Source organism: Loxodonta africana, chromosome 18 (genome assembly GCF_030014295.1).
Source record: "Loxodonta africana isolate mLoxAfr1 chromosome 18, mLoxAfr1.hap2, whole genome shotgun sequence".
Lineage (NCBI taxonomy): Eukaryota > Metazoa > Chordata > Mammalia > Proboscidea > Elephantidae > Loxodonta > Loxodonta africana.
In genome coordinates, this window is record NC_087359.1 from 82,223,143 (window position 1) to 82,242,731 (window position 19,589).

The window sequence follows — 19,589 nt, forward strand, 5'->3', positions numbered from 1 at the left end:
GACTGCAGAAGCAGATAAAAATATTCAGTTTTTACACCTTTGGCCTTAGTGGTTGGTGCATAAATTTGAATAATAGTCGTATTAACTGGTTTTCCTTGTAGGCGTATGGATATTATCCTATCACTGACAGTGTTGTACTGCAGAATAGATTTTGAAATGTTCTTTTTGACGATGAATGCAACAACATTCCTCTTAAAGATGTCATTCCCAGCATAGTAGACTATATAATTGTCCAATCCAGAATGGCCAATACCAGTCCATTTCAGCTCACTAATGCCTAGGATATCAATGTTTAACAAATTATGGATAATGTTTCAAAGAATGAGAATTCCAGAACACTTAAATGTGCTCATGAGGAATCTTTACATACCAAGAGACAGTTGTTTGGACAGAACAAGAGGATACTGAGTGGTTTAAAGTCAGAAAAGGTGTGCATCTGGGTTGTATCCTTTCACCATACCTATTCAATATGTATTCTGAGCAAATAATACAAGAAGCTGGACTATATGAAGAAGAAAGGGGCATCAGGATTGGAGGAAGACTCATTAACAACCTGCGTTATGCAGATGACACAACCTTGCTTGCTGAAAGTGAAAAGGACTTGAAGCACTTACTAATGAAGATCAAAGATCACAGCCTTCAGTATGGATTGCACCTCAACATAAAGAAAATAAAAATCCTCACAACTGGACCAATGAGCAACATCATGACAAACGGAGAAAAGATTGAAGTTGTCAAGGATTTCATTTTACTTGGATCCACAATCAACAGCCATGGAAGCAGCAGTCAAGAAATCAAAAGACACATTGCATTGGGAAATCTGCCACAAAGGACTTCTTTAAAGTTTTGGAAAGCAAAGATGTCACCTGGAAGACTAAGGTGCACCTGACCCAAGCCACAGTATTTTCAATCACATCACATGCATGTGAAAGCTAGACATAGAAGTACAACCACAGTGCTCCTTAGAAGCAAGAATGGTAAGACTGCATCTTACATATTTTGGACATGTTGTCAGGAGGGATCAGTCCCTGGAGAAGGATATCACGCTTGGCAAAGTACAGGGTCAGCAGAAAAGAGGAAGACCCTCAACGAGGTAGATTGACACAGTGGTTGCAAGAATGAGCTCAAGCATAACAAGGATTGTGAGGATGGCGCAGGACTGGGCAGTGTTGCGTTCTGTCACGCATAGGGTTTCTATGAGTTGGAACCAACTCGACAGCACCTGACAACAACAACAATAGGACGGGACAAGAACCCATGTTCGGTTACAGTCCTAGGACACCTCTGAGCTCCGCTTTTCCCTGTTCTCCCTCAGGCCTGTGACAGATGCTTTTAGAGGAAGCTTTTTCCCTCTTTTCTCCATTAAATCCTATTGGACCATCTTTTCACCAGAGTTCTGCCCCTTCCTCCAGACCTGCCATCCTGGACTCTCCTTTCCCCGTCTTTATTTACAGAGTTCTTCCGTGCCTGTCTCAGCTCTTCCCCAGGCAGGATACATCCTGTTTTGGCCAGCCAGTCATGTATTCATCACACTGTGGGTCCAAGAGAATAGGCAGATGCACAGAGACAAAAGTTAATTAGTGGTTACCAGGGGCTGGGGAAATGGAAGAATTGGGGAGTTATTGGTTAAGAGGAACTCAGTGTCTGTTTGCAGTGATGGAAAACTTTTGGAAATGGTTAGTGGTGATGGTTGCACAGCATAGTAAATGTGACCAATGTCACTGAGTTGTACCCTTGAAAGTGGTTAGAGTGGCAAAGTTTTTGTTATATATATATATTATCACAACAAAATTTTTTTTTAATATTAGGGCTCCCCTGATGGCGTAGTGGGTAAAAGTTACAGCTGCTAACCAAAAAGCAGTTGAAATCCACCAGGTGCTCCTTGGAAACCATATGGGGCAGTTCTACTCCGTCATGTAGGGTCTCTGTGAGTCGGAATCAACTCAACGGCAACAGGTTTGGTTTTGGTTTACCCCATACCAGGCAGCATGGTTGGAGAAAGAACTTGGGCCAGTGTCACTGGGAAGCGTGAGCCAGGGAAGACGGGTGCAAGACAGGGAGCAGGGGGCAGAAGCCAGACCATGCAGGGTCTTGGGGCCAAGGTAAGACATCTGGATTGTACTCTAGGTGCCAGTGGAGGGCTTTAAGCAGGGGGCTGATATGATCTAACTTCTCCTTTAAAACCTTCTCCCTGGCAACTATGTGTAGGACAGTTACAGGGGAGGAGGAAGAATAAGGCGGGGGCTCACAGAGACCCAACAGGAGCTGATAAGGGTCTGGCCAAGAGCTGCTAAGAAGACATGTACAATGAGGTCCAAGAAGTGACCACTAGATCCAGCCAAATGAAGACACTGACAGGAGGACTTCAGCGGCATAGCAGTGAAAACAGACTGAGACTGGATGACCTGCTGGCGTTCACTGTACGGGGAGGGGGAGAGGAACGTGAAGCCAAGGATGTAGTAAAGATTACTCTCGTGTTGATGCATGTTGAGTTTCCCGTGGCTGCCGTCACAAATTACCACAAACTTGGTGGCTTAAAACAACAGAAATTTGTTCTTTCAGAGTTCTGGAGGCCAGATTCTGAAAGCAGGGCCTCACTCTCCACCAAGGCTCTAGGGGAGAATCCTTTCCATGCCTTTTCTTGCTTCTGGTGGTTGCTGGCTTTCTTGCTTGTGGCCATATCACTGCAGTCTCTGCCTGTCTCACACCACCTTCTCTTCTGTGTGACTATCTTATAGGAATACCGTGATCACACATAGATAATCTGGGATAAATTCCTCCTCTCAAGATCCATATAAGGTAATATTCATAGGTTCCAGGAATTAGGCGAGGACACAGCTGTTAGGGAGCGACTATGCAACCCACTACAATAGGAACGACCTGGAAAAGAAAGATAACGCTGATGCAGAAGAAAGAAGAGAAAGTCCTTGGGAAACCTGGGGAGGGGGGATGGCTAGGACCCAGAGTTGAAAATGTTTCTTCCTAGTTTTATTTCAGAACAATTTAAGGCATATGAATTACAGGTCAAAAAAAAAAAAAAAAAAAAGAAAGAAAAGGAGAAAAACATTCAGAATCCTGTATCCAGGCTTTAAAGCATACACACCTGCTAACTCCTGGCTCTACAGCTGTGTCAGCTAAGCTGAGGGGGTGGAGGCAGTGGTGGTTCAGTGGGAGAGTTCTGTCTTCTGAGGGGAAACACAGGTTCAGCCCCCAGAGAACGCACCTCAGGCACAGCCACCACCCGTCCGTTGGTTTGCACGTTGCTGTGATGCTGAACAGGTTTCAGCAGAGCTTCCGGACCAGGAAAAAGGTCTTAACAATCTACTTCCAGAAACCCACCAATGAAAACCCTATGGATCACAGTGGCCTGATCCTGTCGTGCGTGGGGTCACCGTGAGTCAGAAGCTCCACAGCAGGTAACCACAACACGACAAGCTAAGTGGAGGCCACATTTTCACCCGCTGCACAAAGTCTTGCTGAGAGGTCTTCAATGCCTAGCTCACAGACTGGACATGTGAGACACGGAGAAAAACCTCAGATTGTGGCAAAAGGGGCAGGGGAGGGCGACAGGGTCAGGGTCCACAGCTTGGGACAGTCAGATAAACACGCCCCCTGACCCAGCCAACGAAACATTCCCTGAGAAACACCCTCCCTTCAGCTCCACTTGGGAAAGCAGCTGGTATCCAGCTCTCCCATGGACTCAGTACCACTGCTTTAACACTTCATCAGTGAAGGCCAGCACCAGGGAAACTGAGGCCACAGAAAGGACAGGGAAGGCCCTTGGACAGAGGGGTGTCACACAGCTCAGCTGGGGGGTGGCAAAAGGAGAACAGCATTAGGTTAGAGAGGAGGAAGTGCTTCTGCCAGAAACAGCCTGAGTGAAGGGAGAGCCAGGGAGTAGCTGTGGGCAGAGACACCCGCCCTCCTGCCCGTGGCATACAATCTTACCCAGACAACCCAGGAACCTATGTACCAAGCTCTGCTTTGTGCACCCAGGCCTCCCTTTCCTCCCACGTCACTGCCCACTCCTGATGGCACCACTGGGACCCGGACCCTCTGGCCAGGGCTAACACCTGCCCATGCAGCTGTCAGGAATCCTCTGTGGAGCCAAACTCGAGGCAGTGGGTGACAGATGAAACTCTGAAAGGACAAGCAGTGCCTAATGTGAGCAGACCTTCCTCCTTTTCAAATTCTTCCAAAGATGTCATTTTTGTGCCTAGCTGGGTCCCCTTTTCCTCTACACTGTAATGTTCCTCAAGTTAGCGAACACTTTGGCCACTTTATGCAGGTGGGTGCTTTGGCCTTTGAGGCCTTAGGCCATGTTCACAGCCAGCTAGGCACGCCACACACCTGGAGCCTTGGGGCACAAACTCCCTCCACGCCCACTGTACTGGGTGGAAGAGCCATCAGCAAGTCCAAGGTAAATGCGCAGGTAAAAGGTGTGCCTAAGCAAAGTGCTTCTGGCTCTCATTCCCTGGGCCCCACCCTGGTTAATGCTTAGCTTTACAAGGGGAGACACCTCCTTCCCAGCAGGGGGCAGCTGGGGACTTCCGACTTTACTGGCCTCGTGGGGTACCATGACTCCAAGCAGGGCCTCGGGGCCAAGTCAGAACTTTGGGCCCCTGGCACCGTCCCATATCAATAAAGTAAGGGGGAAGCTTCAAGCCTCCCAGACTCTAGGAGGGTTTTCAAATTTTGGTGGGACCAGAATCGCCTGGTTAAAGATGCAGACACTGGAGTCCCACTCCACCCCAGAGTCTGACTCAGCAGGGCTTGGTGGAGCCCTGTAAGCTGCATTTTTAGCCTGCTCACAATTGAGCCTTACTCTCCAAAAGCAAGAGTGGTGGACACAGCCAAAGGACAAAGCCCTGGCCCAGGCAGCGCCGCAGGAGGGCTTGGGAGGCCATGGAAGCCCAGGTACACCTCTCCAGCCCCTGTGGGTGGCTGCTGCTGGGGACAGGCTAGCCGTCATGCCCTCCTGGACAGGAGTTGGAGGCTGCACCACCTCCCCACCCTTGAACCTTGGGGCACACCAGCCAGGAGGACAGGAACAGGGGAGGCCTCCTGGTGATTCCCTTCAGGCATCCAAGTATCCTGCCCTCAGCAAATGTAAAGGAGAAGTTGAGGGCCTGTGATTCACATTTCTTTCCCCTTAATACACCCACACTCACCCTCCCCACCTCTGCACAAACCAGGACAAGAACTAGCAGATTTCAACTTTTATGGAACTTCCTGCCCCAGTGTGTCACAGGGGACTCTTCACTAACTCCCAGGTTAGCTGGGTCTTTCTGGGCCTCTGCCAGGGGCGAGTCCAAGCTCCCATCAGACGTGCAACTCAGGCTGGGAACTTGAGACTGCCCTGTTACACTGAAAAATGTCCAAAAGGCCATTAAATAATGCATATGAGAACCAAAAGACAAGGACAAAAAAAAAAAAAAACACCAAACCCATTCCCATTGAGTCAATTCCGACTCATAGTGACCCTATAAGACACAGTAGAACTGCCCCACAGGGTTTCCGAGGAGCAGCTGGTGGATTCAAACTGCCGACCTTTTGCTTAGCAGTCGAGCGCTTAACCACTGGGCTACCAAGGAAGGGACCCACAGAAGAGAGTAAAGAAGTGTGTGCTGTGCAGCCCCAAGCCTTGAAATCCAAAATCCTGGCTGTTACACCTGACTGGAGGCACAAGGCATCCCGGTCAGAGGCCAAGGGCAGTAGGATGTGGGACGACCCAGATGCCCAGATCAGGCTCACCACCTGGCCAAGCAGAAAGCTCCTGTTCTTACAGAGACCCAGACCCACCGGGACCAGACTCAAAGTATCTGCCTGCTAAAAAGGGTTTTGAGAGCATCTCCCAGGCAACTCTCACAAACACATATCCCTTGCAGCCTCAGTTTACTACAGGCAGGACCCTCTTCCAGAAACGGCAGGACACCTGCTGCCCATTTTCCAAATGCTGGCTTCACACACAGCCCTGCAAGCTAGCCTGTGGCAGGGTGGGAGCACAGTGCCAGCTCTGAGCCCGCTCTGGGTTCAAGTTCCAGCTCTAACTCTCAGTCCAGATGCACCATCCTGAACAGGATTCCAATCTCTCCGAGCCACCACCCACTCGTCTCCATGAGGCAGGTTAGCCAACCCTTGGGAGTTATTGCAGGAATTAAACAACGTAAGTTTAATATAAACTGCCTGGCACATAGCTGGCATTCAGCAAATGAGTTCCTCTTATTCCTGTGACTCTAAGGGGCCCTGGTGGCAAAAGGGTTAAGCACTCACCTGCTAACGGGAAGGCTGGTTGTTTGAACCCAACCAGGGGCTCCATGGGAGAAAAACCTGGCTATCTGTTCCCATAAAGATTATAGCCAAGAAAACCTTATGGGGCAGTAGGACAGCACCCAGTGACAACTACCTATGGCTCTGTTTTCCCTGTCTCAGTTCTAAACCCAAAGAGGTCCCAACCTCGCCCAACTCAAAAATGCCAAAGGGACCCAGGCACCAAAGATTGAGAGCAAATACTTTCAACAAACCCTGAGGCTCCGTGATACAAATGCTCTAAACGGAATTCCTCAGCTACACCTAGGGCTCTGTGGGCTGGCTCCATCCTGTGTGGAAGACAGTCGGCAGGTAAGTTCTCCCCAGCTTTCTAAAATCCCGGTGGCACTTCCCAGCCTGCTGGGACTCGGCAGCTGCGTCCTCCCTGTCCTGTGCCCCAGGCACAGGCAGGGTCACCGCTAGTTCATGGGATAGACGAGGTTATAGGACAGCATTTCAGCTCTAAGGCTGTCGGCCGCTTTGGAAAACCAGTTAGCATTTTTAACTCTCTTAAAAATACGCGGAGGTCATAGGAGTTACCACCAAACATGAAGGGACAAAAATCTGTGGCTTTCCCTAAAGTTAACCCCCATCTTTCCCCGGTCCAGTCTGGCCGCCTCCTTTTCAGGCTGACAAACTGCAGTCGGGAGGAACGTTCGCCCGACAGTGCGAATTCCCAGGGTCCAAAACTGCCTTTGGCCGGAACCTCCGCCTTCCCGGTATGGGTGGAGATGCAATCGCCAAACCTCCAGAGCCGGGGCCCCAGCCCGCCCGTTGGAGTAGCGCTTTCTCCGGGACTTCCTCTGCGCCTCGCCGGGCGTCCGGGCGGCCTCACTCCCGGGAACCCCTAGAGTTGGTCTGTCCCTATGCTGACCTCCTCAGAGGGACGCACGCACCCCGGGACGCTCGGTGGGCGCAGAGGCCGCCAGGATCCGGCACAGGGAACTCGAAAGGGTATCAGCAGCCCGGGCGCACGTGTCTCTGGGGGTGACCGGGGTCCCCGAGGCAGCCAACTGGAGCTGCGAGCGCCCCGTGCGTCCCAGCCTGGCCCGTCTGGGGGCCCGAGGGCAGGAACCTGGGCCTGGAGAGGGAGGTCCTTTGCGGGGCTGCCAGGCAGCCCGGGGGTCGGGGACGCCGCGCGTCTCACCTGAGCGGGACGCGGATGGCCAGGTACCTGTCGACAGCCACGGCCAGGAGGCTAAAGATGGAGCTCTGCGTGAGCACCAGCACGAAGCAGGCGAGGAAGAGGCAGCTGTGAAAGCCAGTGCAGAAGCCCAGGCTGATGGTGATGGCAAAGGGGATGGCGAACAGCCCCACGGCCACGTCGGCCGCCGCCAAGGACACCAGGAAGTAGTTGGTGGGCGTCTGGAGCGCGCTCGACGTGCCCACCGCGGCGCACACCAGCACGTTGCCCGCCACCGACAGCGCGGCGATGGCCAGCTCCAGCGCCACGTAGAGCCAGTCCTGCGCCTCCAGCGGCATGGCCGGGCCGCGCGTCGCCTACCTGGGCCGCGCCGGGCGCGGGGCAGCCGCGTGGGCCCCGTCGGGCATGGCCTGAGCCCCGGACCTGGCGCCCGCCAGCCGCGTCCAGCCAGCCAGCCTCTCTCGCTCCGGGCGGGGCCGGGGGGCGGGGCCGGGGGCGGTCCGGGGCGGGGCCGGGGGCCGGGGGCGGGGCTGGAGCGGGGGCTGGAGGCGGGGCCTGGGGTCGGGCCGGGGCTTGAGGCGGGGTTGGGGTCCTGCAGGCGGGGCCGGAGCGGGGGCTGGAGGCGGGGCGGGCCTCCGGGGGCGGGGCCGGGGCTGGCCGCGGGCGGGGGGCGGGTCCGGGGCGGGGTTGGGGTCCTGGAGGCGGGGCTGGAGGCGGGGCCGTCGGTGGCCCGGCCGCTGACTTGTTCCCACTGCGCACGCCCGGGCCGCGCCGGACGCCTAGGCTCACCTAGTGGCGACGGGCAGGTAACAGGCTTCCCAACCTTCCCTACTGAGCCAGGCGGTCGCACTGTGTCCAGCCTGCGTGGGAGCGCGCGCGGGGAGTGGCCGCTGCTGGCGTGGGGACGGAGCTGTGCCCCCGCGCACGGCGGGTCCCCGGCGCCCACCGCAGGGACTCCCCGCCGCAGCGCGGGGACGCCCCGGGAGCCCGCTCCTCCAAAGCCGCCCGGGAAGCCCCACGCGACCCCTGCGCACCCACGGCGCGACGGAGCTCACCTGGCCAACGACGCGATTCCGCAGGGCATCGAGGTGACAGGACAGGAGGCAGGAAGCCGAGCTCGCGGTCCCCCTGGGGCCACGCCTTCCCACCTGCACCCCCAGTCAGCCCACCACCTTCAACGGAAGGGTGCCTCCGGGGTGCTGCAGCCCCGCGCGCGCCACGCCGCCCCTGGCCTCCACGCGCACCGTGTCCTCTCCTCACTTCACCGCTCCTTGCCCTCCGGCCGCTCCCCGGAGCTGCTCCAGCCTCAGACCATGTCCTTCACTTCTGTCCACCTCCCAAAATGCCACGGCTCCTCTTGGGTCCTAGGCTGTCTTTTTATCCTCCACACTCACCTAGATAAGCTCGTAGCTCCCAAGGCCTCATGCTGCCTGTGCATCCCCCACGCACAAGTCTTTCTCCCCCAGCCCTGGCCCCCAGGCCTCCCTCCACCAGGCAACAAGTTCTCCAAAGCACTAGAAGTAGTTGTAATAGCTGAATGAGCTTATTACAGGGATTTTTTTCTTTCTCTATTCTCCATGCTATTTTGTTACTTATATAATTTAAAAAAAATTTTTTTTTAATTTATATATTAAAATATTGGAGAACCCACACATTCCATGCCTGGCCACCTAACCGTCTGAGTTCCAATATCGCCTCCGTTGGCCATGTTCCCATAATACCTGATACAAATTTCAGTTACCCCACAGATGATAAACTAGAGCCTCAGAGAGACCAAGTAACTTGCCCAAGAGCACTTCCTTAGAGTAGGGGGGAGAGTGAAAGAGTTAGAAGAGGCTTCCTGGGGAGGAGGCATTTGCAGGATGGGCAGGACTGGCAGTGCAAAAATATCAGAATGGGAAGCCAAGCTGGGCAGAGGTGGGAGGGGGAGGGGCTTGATCAGAGACAGCCATGCCCAGGAGAGCAGAGAAAGGAGGACCTATGGCCAAGGAAGTCTTTGCTCATCAGCTGAAGTGTTGGGTCCTTCTGCTGGAGGTGCTGGGGCACCAGCCCTGGGGGGGGGTGGTCACTGAGCAGGACTGTGATGTGATCAGAGCTCTATTTGGCAGCAGTAAATGGAGCATTAGCAGAAAGAGAGGAGGCAGTGGGACAGAAGCCAGCTGGTTGGTGCGAATGCTTCCTGCATACCCTGCCGCCTCTGGGCAGTGGGCACAGCTCCAGCATTTCCTGTGGCTGGAATCATCACTTCACCTTTCCAGAGCCCAGCCTCCTTCAGGAGACCTACCATGAACTATTGAGAAGGGAATACCCCCAGTGTAATGCTGTGCCCTGTCCTCTCAGCTGCAGTCTGCTGAGTTCCATGTAACTGGTGTCCACAGTTGGACACCCACCAGTGAAGTCTCATTCTTCTCCGTTCTCTCCCCACTGCACCTAGCACTGTGCTCTTTGACTCACACAACCACTCTCCTCTCTCTACAAAATTTAGGTTAAATGAATTGAGTTATCCTGACTCTGTGAACTCCTAGTTCACAGCTCTCTATAGGATTTGAGCTGGATTCTTTGGGACTATGGGAGTGGCAGTAACAATAACAGGTAATTATTTTTCAGGACATTGATAGTTCAGTGGTAGAATTCTCCGCTTCATGCAGGAAACCCAATTCAATTCCAACACACCTCATGCGCAGCCACCGTCTGTCTCTCAGTGGTAGTTTGCGTGTTGCTGTGATGCTTCCAGACTAAGGTGCACTAGGAAGAAAGGCCTGGTGATCTGCTTCTGAGAAATCAGCCAGTGGAAATCCTGTGGATAACAATGTTCCAATCCGCAAATGACTGTAGCGATGGCACAGGATCAGGCAGCATTTCATCTTGCGGATGGTGTCGCCATGAGTCAGGGCCAACTCAGTGGCAGCTAACAGCTAACTAAATTGTTCAGGAAACACGAAGAGAAAGGGTAGACTCTGGAGAGAGTCATGGGGTTTAGTTTTGAAAGGAACTAGAGTGCAGTGAACAGAGCCCAGGTCTCAGTGGTAGAGAACTCAGGTTTGATTTCTAGCTCTATTTTTGACCTTGGACAAGTTAATTAATCTTTCTAAGCCACAGTTTCCTCATGCTAAAGGTGGGATAATGACACCTACCTCACAAAAAAAGGGATAAATGGGGGCAGGAGGAGCCATTTGGCATCTACATACCTGTAGGATCCAGACACCTTAAGAACTATTGCAGTGATAGGAGGATTTGAATAAATTAGGCCTAAGTTGTTGGAAACCCAAGTGGACCTTTAACTGGTAAAAGTGGAAGGGTGCATTTTGTGAGCCAACTGACCTTCTGTGGAACTTTTGCAGGCTTCTGGCCCCTATCCTTTTATCTCCCACTCCTGCCCATCTTGCCTCAGCTGCCAGAGCAAATTCGAGATGGTATCCAGGTGGTCTCAGGGTAGGTGCAGTACTTGGAGAGATAATCGATCACCCAGGCTCAATCTGTGTTTCTGCTCTTCCATCTTCAGTAGCTTTTCATCCTTAGGCTTGTTGTCTTATGGCCACAAGAAGAAAGAAGACTGTCACTGCCCATGCAGCCACATTCAAAGCAGAAGTTGGGGCTAGCCTCCCTACCATGCATCAATGAGCAGAGTCCTGGACATGTGCAGAGCTGTGCATATGCCCAGGAAAGACCTGAAGAGCTATAATCACAAACCTCTGGGTGACTTTGAGGCTCCAAGCAAACAGGAAATGAGGCTAAGACAGAATTGGAAACTGCTGGCCAGAGCATTGAAAAAAATATCCCAACCCATGCACCAAACCCCTTTACAAAAGCTAGGAGACTTATGGGTTCAAGGCCATTAAGAAAATCTCTGCCAGATAATTAATTGACTTCTATGTTTAACCAACTAGATACTTCCATGGTGACACATGGCAAGGAATATAGACGTTACAGAATTAGCCTAGGAAATTAACTAAGCAAGCAAACAGCAACAACAACAAAAGAAAAAACCTGGGGTGGGGGGAGGACTTGTTTCCAGAGTTGCCAAATTATATATTTTTAAATGTGCGGTTTTCAACAAAAAATTGTGAGGCATACATATAAATAGAAAAATGTCTCCCATACACAGAAGAAAAAAAAGAATGGAAACCATCCCTGAGGAAAGCCCAGATGTTGGACTTACTAGACAAAAATTTTAAATCAGCTGTTATAAATATGAAAACCCTGGTGGCATAGTGATTAAGAGCTACAACTGCTGACCAAAAGGTCAGCAGTTCGAATCCACCAGGCACTCCTTGGAAACTCAATGGGGAAGTTCTACTCTGTCCTATAGAGTCACTACGAGTCGGAATCAACTCAATGGCAATGGGTTTTGGGTATTATAAATATGTCCAAAGAGCTAAAAAAAAAAAAAAATTCTAAATAATTAAAGGGAAGTATGAAAATGATGTCTCAACAAACAGAAAATATCAATAAAGAGATATAAATTATGAAAAAGAACCAAATAAAAATTCTGGAGTTGAAAAGTATCACTGCTAAACAGCAGATTAGAACTGGCAGAAGAAAGAAGCAGTGAAAGCAAAGACAGGCTAATTTAAATTATTCACTCTGGAAACATCAAAAAAAAAATGAAGAAAAATGCCGTCAAGATGATTTTCACTCATAGAGATCGCATGTGACAGAGTGGAAGTGCCCCTTAGGGTTTCTTGGCTGTAATCTTTACAGAAGGAAATCAGCGGTTCTTTCTCCCACAAAACCGCTGGCTGTGTTCGAACCACAAACCTTTTGGTTAGCAGCTGAGCACTTAACTGTTGCACCACCAGGACTGTTTCCATCAAGTGAACCAACATATAAAAAATGGAAGTCCCAGAGAGGAGAAAGAGGAAAAACCAACAAGAAAATTGAAGAAGTAACAGGGAAAAATTCCCAAAGTTGATGAAAATAAATAAATAACCTGCATATATACAGGGATTCGAACTGCCATTGGAATCGACTCGAGGGCACTGGGTATATACAGGGAGTTCACTGAATTCCAGATGGGATAAACTCAGAGAGATCCATGCCTAGACACATTGTAATCCAAATTTAAAAAACAGAGAGAATCTTGAAAGTAGCAAAAGGAAAGCAACTGTTAATATACAATGAAATCTCAAAAAGACTAACAGTCAGTTCTTGTTATGGATTGAATTGTGATCCCCAAAAATATATGTTGTAAATCTTAACGCCTATGCTTGTGGTTGTAATCCCACTTGGGAATGGATTTTCTTTGTTATGTTAATGAGGTAGTATTAATATAAGGTGTGTCTTAAGTCATTAACAGCATTAGATAACTTAGAGAATTCTCGCAAAAAACCATGGAGGCCAGAAGGCACTGTGATGACATATTTAAAGTGCTGAAAGAAAGAAAAAAAAAAAGGGTTTCCACTTTGGTTTTTTTTTGTGTGTGTGTGTCTTAAGTCAATCTCTTTTGAGCAGATTGAGCAACCAACCAACAAAGCAAACAGAAATGGGGGAAGAAGATGCCATGCCACATGAAGATCACCATAACTGCCAAGCAACAGAAGCTGAAAAGAGACAAAGACGCCCCCCAGAGCCAACAGAGACAGAAAGCCTTCTCCTAGAGCCGGCACCCTGAATTTGGACTTCTAGCCTCCTAAACTGCCAGAAAATAAATCTCTGACTGTTAAAGCCACCCACTTGTGTCGTTTCTGTAATAACAGCATTAGATAACTATGAGAATTCTTGCAAGAAACCATGGAGGCCGAAGGCACTGTGATGACATATTTGAAATGCTGAAAGAAAAAAAAAAAATCATCAACCAGTAATTTTATATCCAGAAAAACTATCCTGTTGTTATTCTTGTCAAGTGCCATCAAGTTGGTTCCAACTCATAGTGATCCTGTATACAACAGAATGAAATACTGCCAAGTCCTATTTACTGCCAAGTCCTAATCCTGTATACAACAGAATGAAATAGTGCCAAGTCCTGCACCATCCTCACAATCCTTGCTACATTGGATGAAACCCACTGTTGCATCCACTGTGTCAATCCGTTTAATTGAGGATCTTCCTCTTTTTCACTAACCCTCTACTTTACCAAGCATGATGTCCTTCTCCAAGGGCTGGTCCCTCCTAATAACTTCTCTAAAGTACCTGTGACAAAGCCTTGCCATCTTTACTTATAAAGAGCATTCTGGCTGTACTTCTTTCAAGACAGATTAGTTTGTTCTTCTGGCAGTCCACGGTATATTCAATATTCTTGGGCAACACCATAATTCAAAGGCATCAATTCTTCTTTGGTCTTCCTTACTCACTGTCCAGCTTTCACATGCATATGAGGCGATTGAAAATACCATGACTTGGGTCAGGCACATCTTAGACCTGAAAATGAGGTTTTTGCTTTGTAACACTTTAAACAGACCTTTTATAGCAGATTTGCCCAGTGCAATGCATCATTTGATTTCTTGACTGCTGCTTCCATGGCTGTTGATTGTGGATCCAAGTAAAATGAAGTCCTTGACAACTTCAGTCTTTTCCATTTACCATGATGCTGCTTACCAGTCCAGTTGTGGGAATTTTTGTTTTGTTTATATGGAGGTGTAATCCATACTGAAGGCTGTGATCTTTGATCTTCATCAGTAAGTACTTCAAGTCCCCTTCACCTTCAGCAAGCAAGGTTGTGTCATTTGCATATCACAGGTTGTTAATGAGTCTTCCATCAATCCCGATGCCCCATTCTTTTTCATGTTGTCCAGCTTCTCAGATTATTTGCTCAGCATACAGATTGAATAAGTATGGTGAAAGTTTACAACCCTGACGAACACCTTTCCTGATTTTAAACCACTCAGTATCCCGTTCTGTTTGTATGACTGCCTCTTGATCTATGTACAGGTTTCACATGAGCACAGTTAAGTGTTCTCGAATCCCCATTCTTCGAAATGTTATCCATAATTTGGTAGGATCCACATAGTCGAATGCCTTTGCATAATCAATAAAACACAAGTTAATATCTTTCTGGCTTTCTCTGCTTTCAGCCAAGATCCATCTGACATCAGCAATGATATCCCTCATTCCATGTCCTCCTCTGAATCTGGCTTGAATTTCTGGCAGTTCCCTGTTGATGCACTGCTGCAACCATTTTTTAATTATCTTCAGCAAAATAATGCTCAAGTATGATATTAATGATATTGTTATAAAATTTCTGTGTTCTGTTGGATCACCTTTCTTTGGAAGGGCATAATATGGATATCTTCCAGTCAGTTGGCCAGGAAGCTATTTTCCAAATTTCTTGGCATAGATGAGTGAGCACTTCCAACTTTGCATCAGTTTGTTGGAACATCTCAGTTGGTATTCTGTCAGTTCCTGGAGCCTTGTTTTTCACCAATGCCTTCAGCATAGCTTGAATTCCTTCCTTCAGTATCATTGGTTCTTGATTATATGCTACCTCGTGAAACGGTAGAATGTCAAACGATTCTTTTTAGTATAGTGAGTCTGTGTATTCCTTCCATCTGCTTTTGATGCTTCTTGCATCACTCAATATTTTGCCCATAGAATTCTTCAATATTGCAACCCGAGACTTGAATTTTTTCTTCAGTCCTTTCAGCTTTAGAAATGCCAAGGGTGTTCTTCCCTTTTGGTTTTCTAACTCCAGGTTGTTGCATATTTCATTATAATAGTTTACTTTGTCTTCTCAAGTCACCCTTTGAAATCTTCTGTTTAACTCTTTTACTTCACCATTTCTTCCTTTTGCTTTGTCTACTCTACAATCAAGAGCAAGTCTCAGAGTCTCTTCTGACATCCGTTTTGGTCTTTTCTTTCATTCCTGTTTCTTTTTCATGACCTTTTGCTTTCTTAATGTATGATGTCATCCCACAACTTGTCTGGTCTTCAGTCATCAGTGTTCAATGTATCAAGTCTACTCTTGAGATGTTCTTTAAATTCAAGTGGAATATACTCAAGGTCATGCTTTGGCTGTCTTGGACTTGTTTTATGTTACTCCAGCTTCAACTTGAACTTACCTATGAGCAATTGATGGTCTGTTCCACAGTTGGCCCCTAGCCTTGTTCTGACTGATGATATTGAGCTCCATCATCTCTTTCCATAGATGTAGTCGATTTGATTCCTGTGTATTCCATCTGTTGAGGTCAATGTGTATAGTCACCATTTATTTCTTTGAAAAAAGATATTTCCAATGAATAAGTCATCAGTCTTGCAAAATTTTATCATGTGATCTCCAGCATCATTTCTATTACCAAGGCCATGTTTTCCAACTACTGATCCTTCTTCTTTGTTTCCAGCTTTTGCATTCTAATCACCAGTAATTATCAACGCATCTTGATTGCATGTTTGATCATTTTCAGACTGCAGAAGGTTGGTAAAAATCTTCAGTTTCTTCATCTTTGTCATTAGTGGTTGGTATGTAAATTTGAATAATAATATATTAACTGGTCTTCCATGTAGGCATATGGATGTTATCCTGTCACGGACGGTGTTGTACTTCAGCATAGATCTTGAAATGTTCTTTTTGACAGTGAATATGACGCCATTCCTCCTCAATTTGTCATTCCTGCCATAGTAGATTGTCTGGTTCAAATCATATGATTCAAACCATATAACTGTCTCATTCAAAATGGCCAATACCAGTCCATTTCTGCTCACTAATGCCTAGGATACCTATCTTCAAGAGTTACATTTAATTTTTGACAACTTCCAATTTCTCTAGATTCATACTTTGTACATTCCATGTTCTGATTATTAATGGTTGTTTGCAAATGCTGCATCTCATTTTGTGTTGTGCCGTATCAGCAAATGAAGGTCCCAGAAATTTGACTCCGTCTACATCATTGAAGATCAACTCCACTTTGAGGAGTCAGCTCTTCCCCAGTCATGTTTTGAGTGCCTTCCAACCTGAGGGGCTCATCTTCTGGCACTATATCAAACAGTGCTCCACTGCTATCCATAAGGTTTTCACTGACTAATAGTTTTAGAAGTAGATCACCAGTTTCTTCTTACTAGTCTGTCTTAGTCAGGAATCCCTGCTGAAATTTGTCCACCATGAGTGAAATACTGGTGGCATAGTTTCCAGCATTGCAGCAACATGCAAGCCACCACAGTATGACAAACAGACAAACAAGTGGTGGAAAACTATCTTACTAAGCTATAAAGAGAAATGAAGTTCTGATACATGCTATGACACAGAAGACTCCTGAAAACATGGTGCTGAATGAAGTAAGTCAATCACAAAAAGGACATATATGTAATATAATCTCACTTATATGAAATACCTGGAATAAGCAAATGAATAGAGTTCAAAGTTTAATAGTAGTTAGGAGAAGGAGGGAAGAGGAAATAGTCATGGTTTAGGAAGCACTGAGTCTCTCTTAATGGTAATGGAAAATTTGGCGATGGATATTGGTGATGGTTGCACAACTTGATTGATATAATTGGTATCACTGAATTATACATGTGAAAAATGTTAAATTGACACGTCTTACGTATGTCTTAACAACAACAAAGAATGAAGGAGAAATTAAGACATTCCCAAATAAGCAAAAGCTGAGGGAGTTCACCACTAGGAGACGTATTGTAGAAAAAAAAAAAAAAGAAAGAAATGCTAAATGGAGTCTTTCAGCTTGAAATGAAAGGATACTAGACAGTAACTCAAAAGTCATATGAAGAAATAAAGAACATTAGAAAAGTAACTATATGGAATAACATAAAACTAAATATTATTATTATATTTTGGGATGTGAACTCTTTTTTTCCTGTATTTAAATTAGAAATGCATACAATTATAAATCTATGTTAATGGGCATACAGTGTATGAAGATGTAATCTGTGACAATAGCAATATAAAGAGTAAGAGCGATGTATAGGAGCAGAATTTTTGCATACTATTGAAGCTAAGTTGGTGTTAATTCAAACTAGATCGTTAAGATGTTAATTGTAATCCCTAAGGTAACTGCTAAAAAAGACACAAAAAGGGAAATGAGAAAGAAATCAAAATGCTCCAATACCATGAAATCAATTAAATGTAGAAGAAGGCAGTAATGAAGGAAATGGGAAATACAAAAAATATAAGACATCCTGATACCAAAGCCAGATAAAGATACCACAAGAAAATCTACAGACCAATATCCTTTATGCATATAGATGTAAAAACCATCAATAAAATACTAGCAAACTGAATCCAACAGCATATTAAAAGAATTGTACATCATGACCAAGTGGAATTTATCCCAGCAATGCAAGGGTGGTTCAATCAATGTAATACAATAAATGTAATAAACCAATCAATTGATGTAATACACCACATTAATAGAAAAAAGGGAAAAAAAATGATCATCTCAACTGGTGCATAAAAGGCATTTGATAAAATACAACACCCTTTCTTGATTAAAAAAAAATGCTCAGCAAACTAGAAATAGAAGGACATTTATGAAAAACTCACAGCTAACATCATACTCACTGGGGAAAAACAAAGCTTTTTTTGCTAAGATCAGGAACAAGACAAGAATGCCTGCTTTCACCGCTGGTATTCAACATTGTATGCAGTGTTGGAAGTGCTCACTCTTCTATGCCAAGAAATTTGGAAGACAGCTATCTGGCCAGCCAACTGGAAGAGATCCATATTTATTCCTATTCCCAAGAAAGCTGATCCAACCAAAGGCAGAAATTATTGAACAATATCATTAATATTCCAAGTGAGTAAAATTTTGCTGAAGATTATTCAAAAGTGGTTGCAGCAGTATATCAACAGGGAACAGCCAGAATTTCAAGCCAGACTCAGAGGACGATGTGGAACCAGGATCATTGCTGATGTTAAATGGATTCTGGCTGAAAGCAGAGAATACCAGAAAGATGTTTACCTCTGTTTTGTTACTATGCAAAAGCATTGAATTGTATGGATTATAACAAATTATGGATAATATTACAAAGAATGGGAATTCCAGAACACTTATCTATGCTCATGAGGAACCTGTACTAGACCAAGAGGCAGTCATTCGAACAAAACAAGGGGATACTGCATGGTTTAAAATCAGGAAAGGTGTGCATCAGGGTTGTATCCTTTCACCATTCTTATTCAATCTGTATGCTGAGCAAATAATTCAAGAAGCTGGACTATATGAAGAAAAATGGGGCATCAGGATTAGAGGAAGATTCATTAACCTGTGATATGCAGATGACACAATATTGCTTGCTGAAAGTGAAGAGGACTTGAAATACTTACTGATGAAGATCAAAGACCACAACGTTCAGTATCGATTACACTTCAACATAAAGAAAACAAAAATCCTGACAACTGGACCAATAAGCAACATCATAACAAACGGATTAAAGACTGAAGTTGTCAAAGATTTCACTTTACTTGGATCCAGAGTCAACAGACATGGGAGCAGCAGTCGAGAAATCAAACAACACATTGCATTGGGCAGATCTGCTGCAAAAGACCTCTTTAAAGTGTTAAAAAGCAAAGATGTCACCTTGAAGGCTAAGGTGTGCCTGACCCAAGCCATGGTGTTTTCAGTTGTCTCATATACACGTGAAAGCTGGTCAATGAATAAGGAAAACCAAAGAATTGATGCCTTTGAATTATGGTGTTTGCAAAGAATATTGAATATACCATGGACTGCCAAAAGAACAAACAAATCTGTCTTGGACAAAGTACATCCAGAATGCTTCTTAGAAGCAAGGATTGTGAGACTGTGTCCCACATACTTTGGACATGTTATCAGGAGGGATCAGTCCCTGGAGAAGGACATCATGCTTGGTAAGGAAAAGGGTCAGCAAAAAAGAGGAAGACCCTCAACGAGATGGATTGGCACAGTGGCTGCAACAATGGGCTTGAGCATAACAATTGTGAGGATGGCACAGGACCAGGCAGTGCTTCATTCTGTTGTACACAGGGTCACTATAAGTTGGAACCAACTCAATGGCACCTAACGACAACAAAATTCAACATTGCACTGAAAGTTCTAGCCAGAGCAATTAGGCAAGAAAAAGAAATAAAAGGCATCCAAATCAGAAAAGAAAAAGTAAAACTATATTTGCAGACATGATCCTACATATAGAAAATCTCACTGATGCCACAAGAAACTTATTAGAGCTAATAAACAAGTAAAACAAAGTTACAAGGTATAAGATAAACACACAAAAATCA

At 46.4% G+C, this 19,589-nt stretch overlaps 1 protein-coding gene across 1 annotated transcript in view; it reads right to left on the bottom strand.

Moving 5' to 3' along the window:
• The window catches only part of ADORA2B (adenosine A2b receptor), a 39,858-nt gene extending 32,060 nt beyond the window's left edge, over window positions 1-7,798 (bottom strand). The window contains exon 1 of the mRNA XM_064271857.1: window positions 7,457-7,798. Within this exon, the coding sequence (XP_064127927.1) occupies window positions 7,457-7,791 (335 nt within the window). The 5' untranslated portion in view covers window positions 7,792-7,798. The remainder of the gene's footprint in view (window positions 1-7,456) is intronic.
• Between the last annotated feature and the right edge of the window lie 11,791 nt (window positions 7,799-19,589).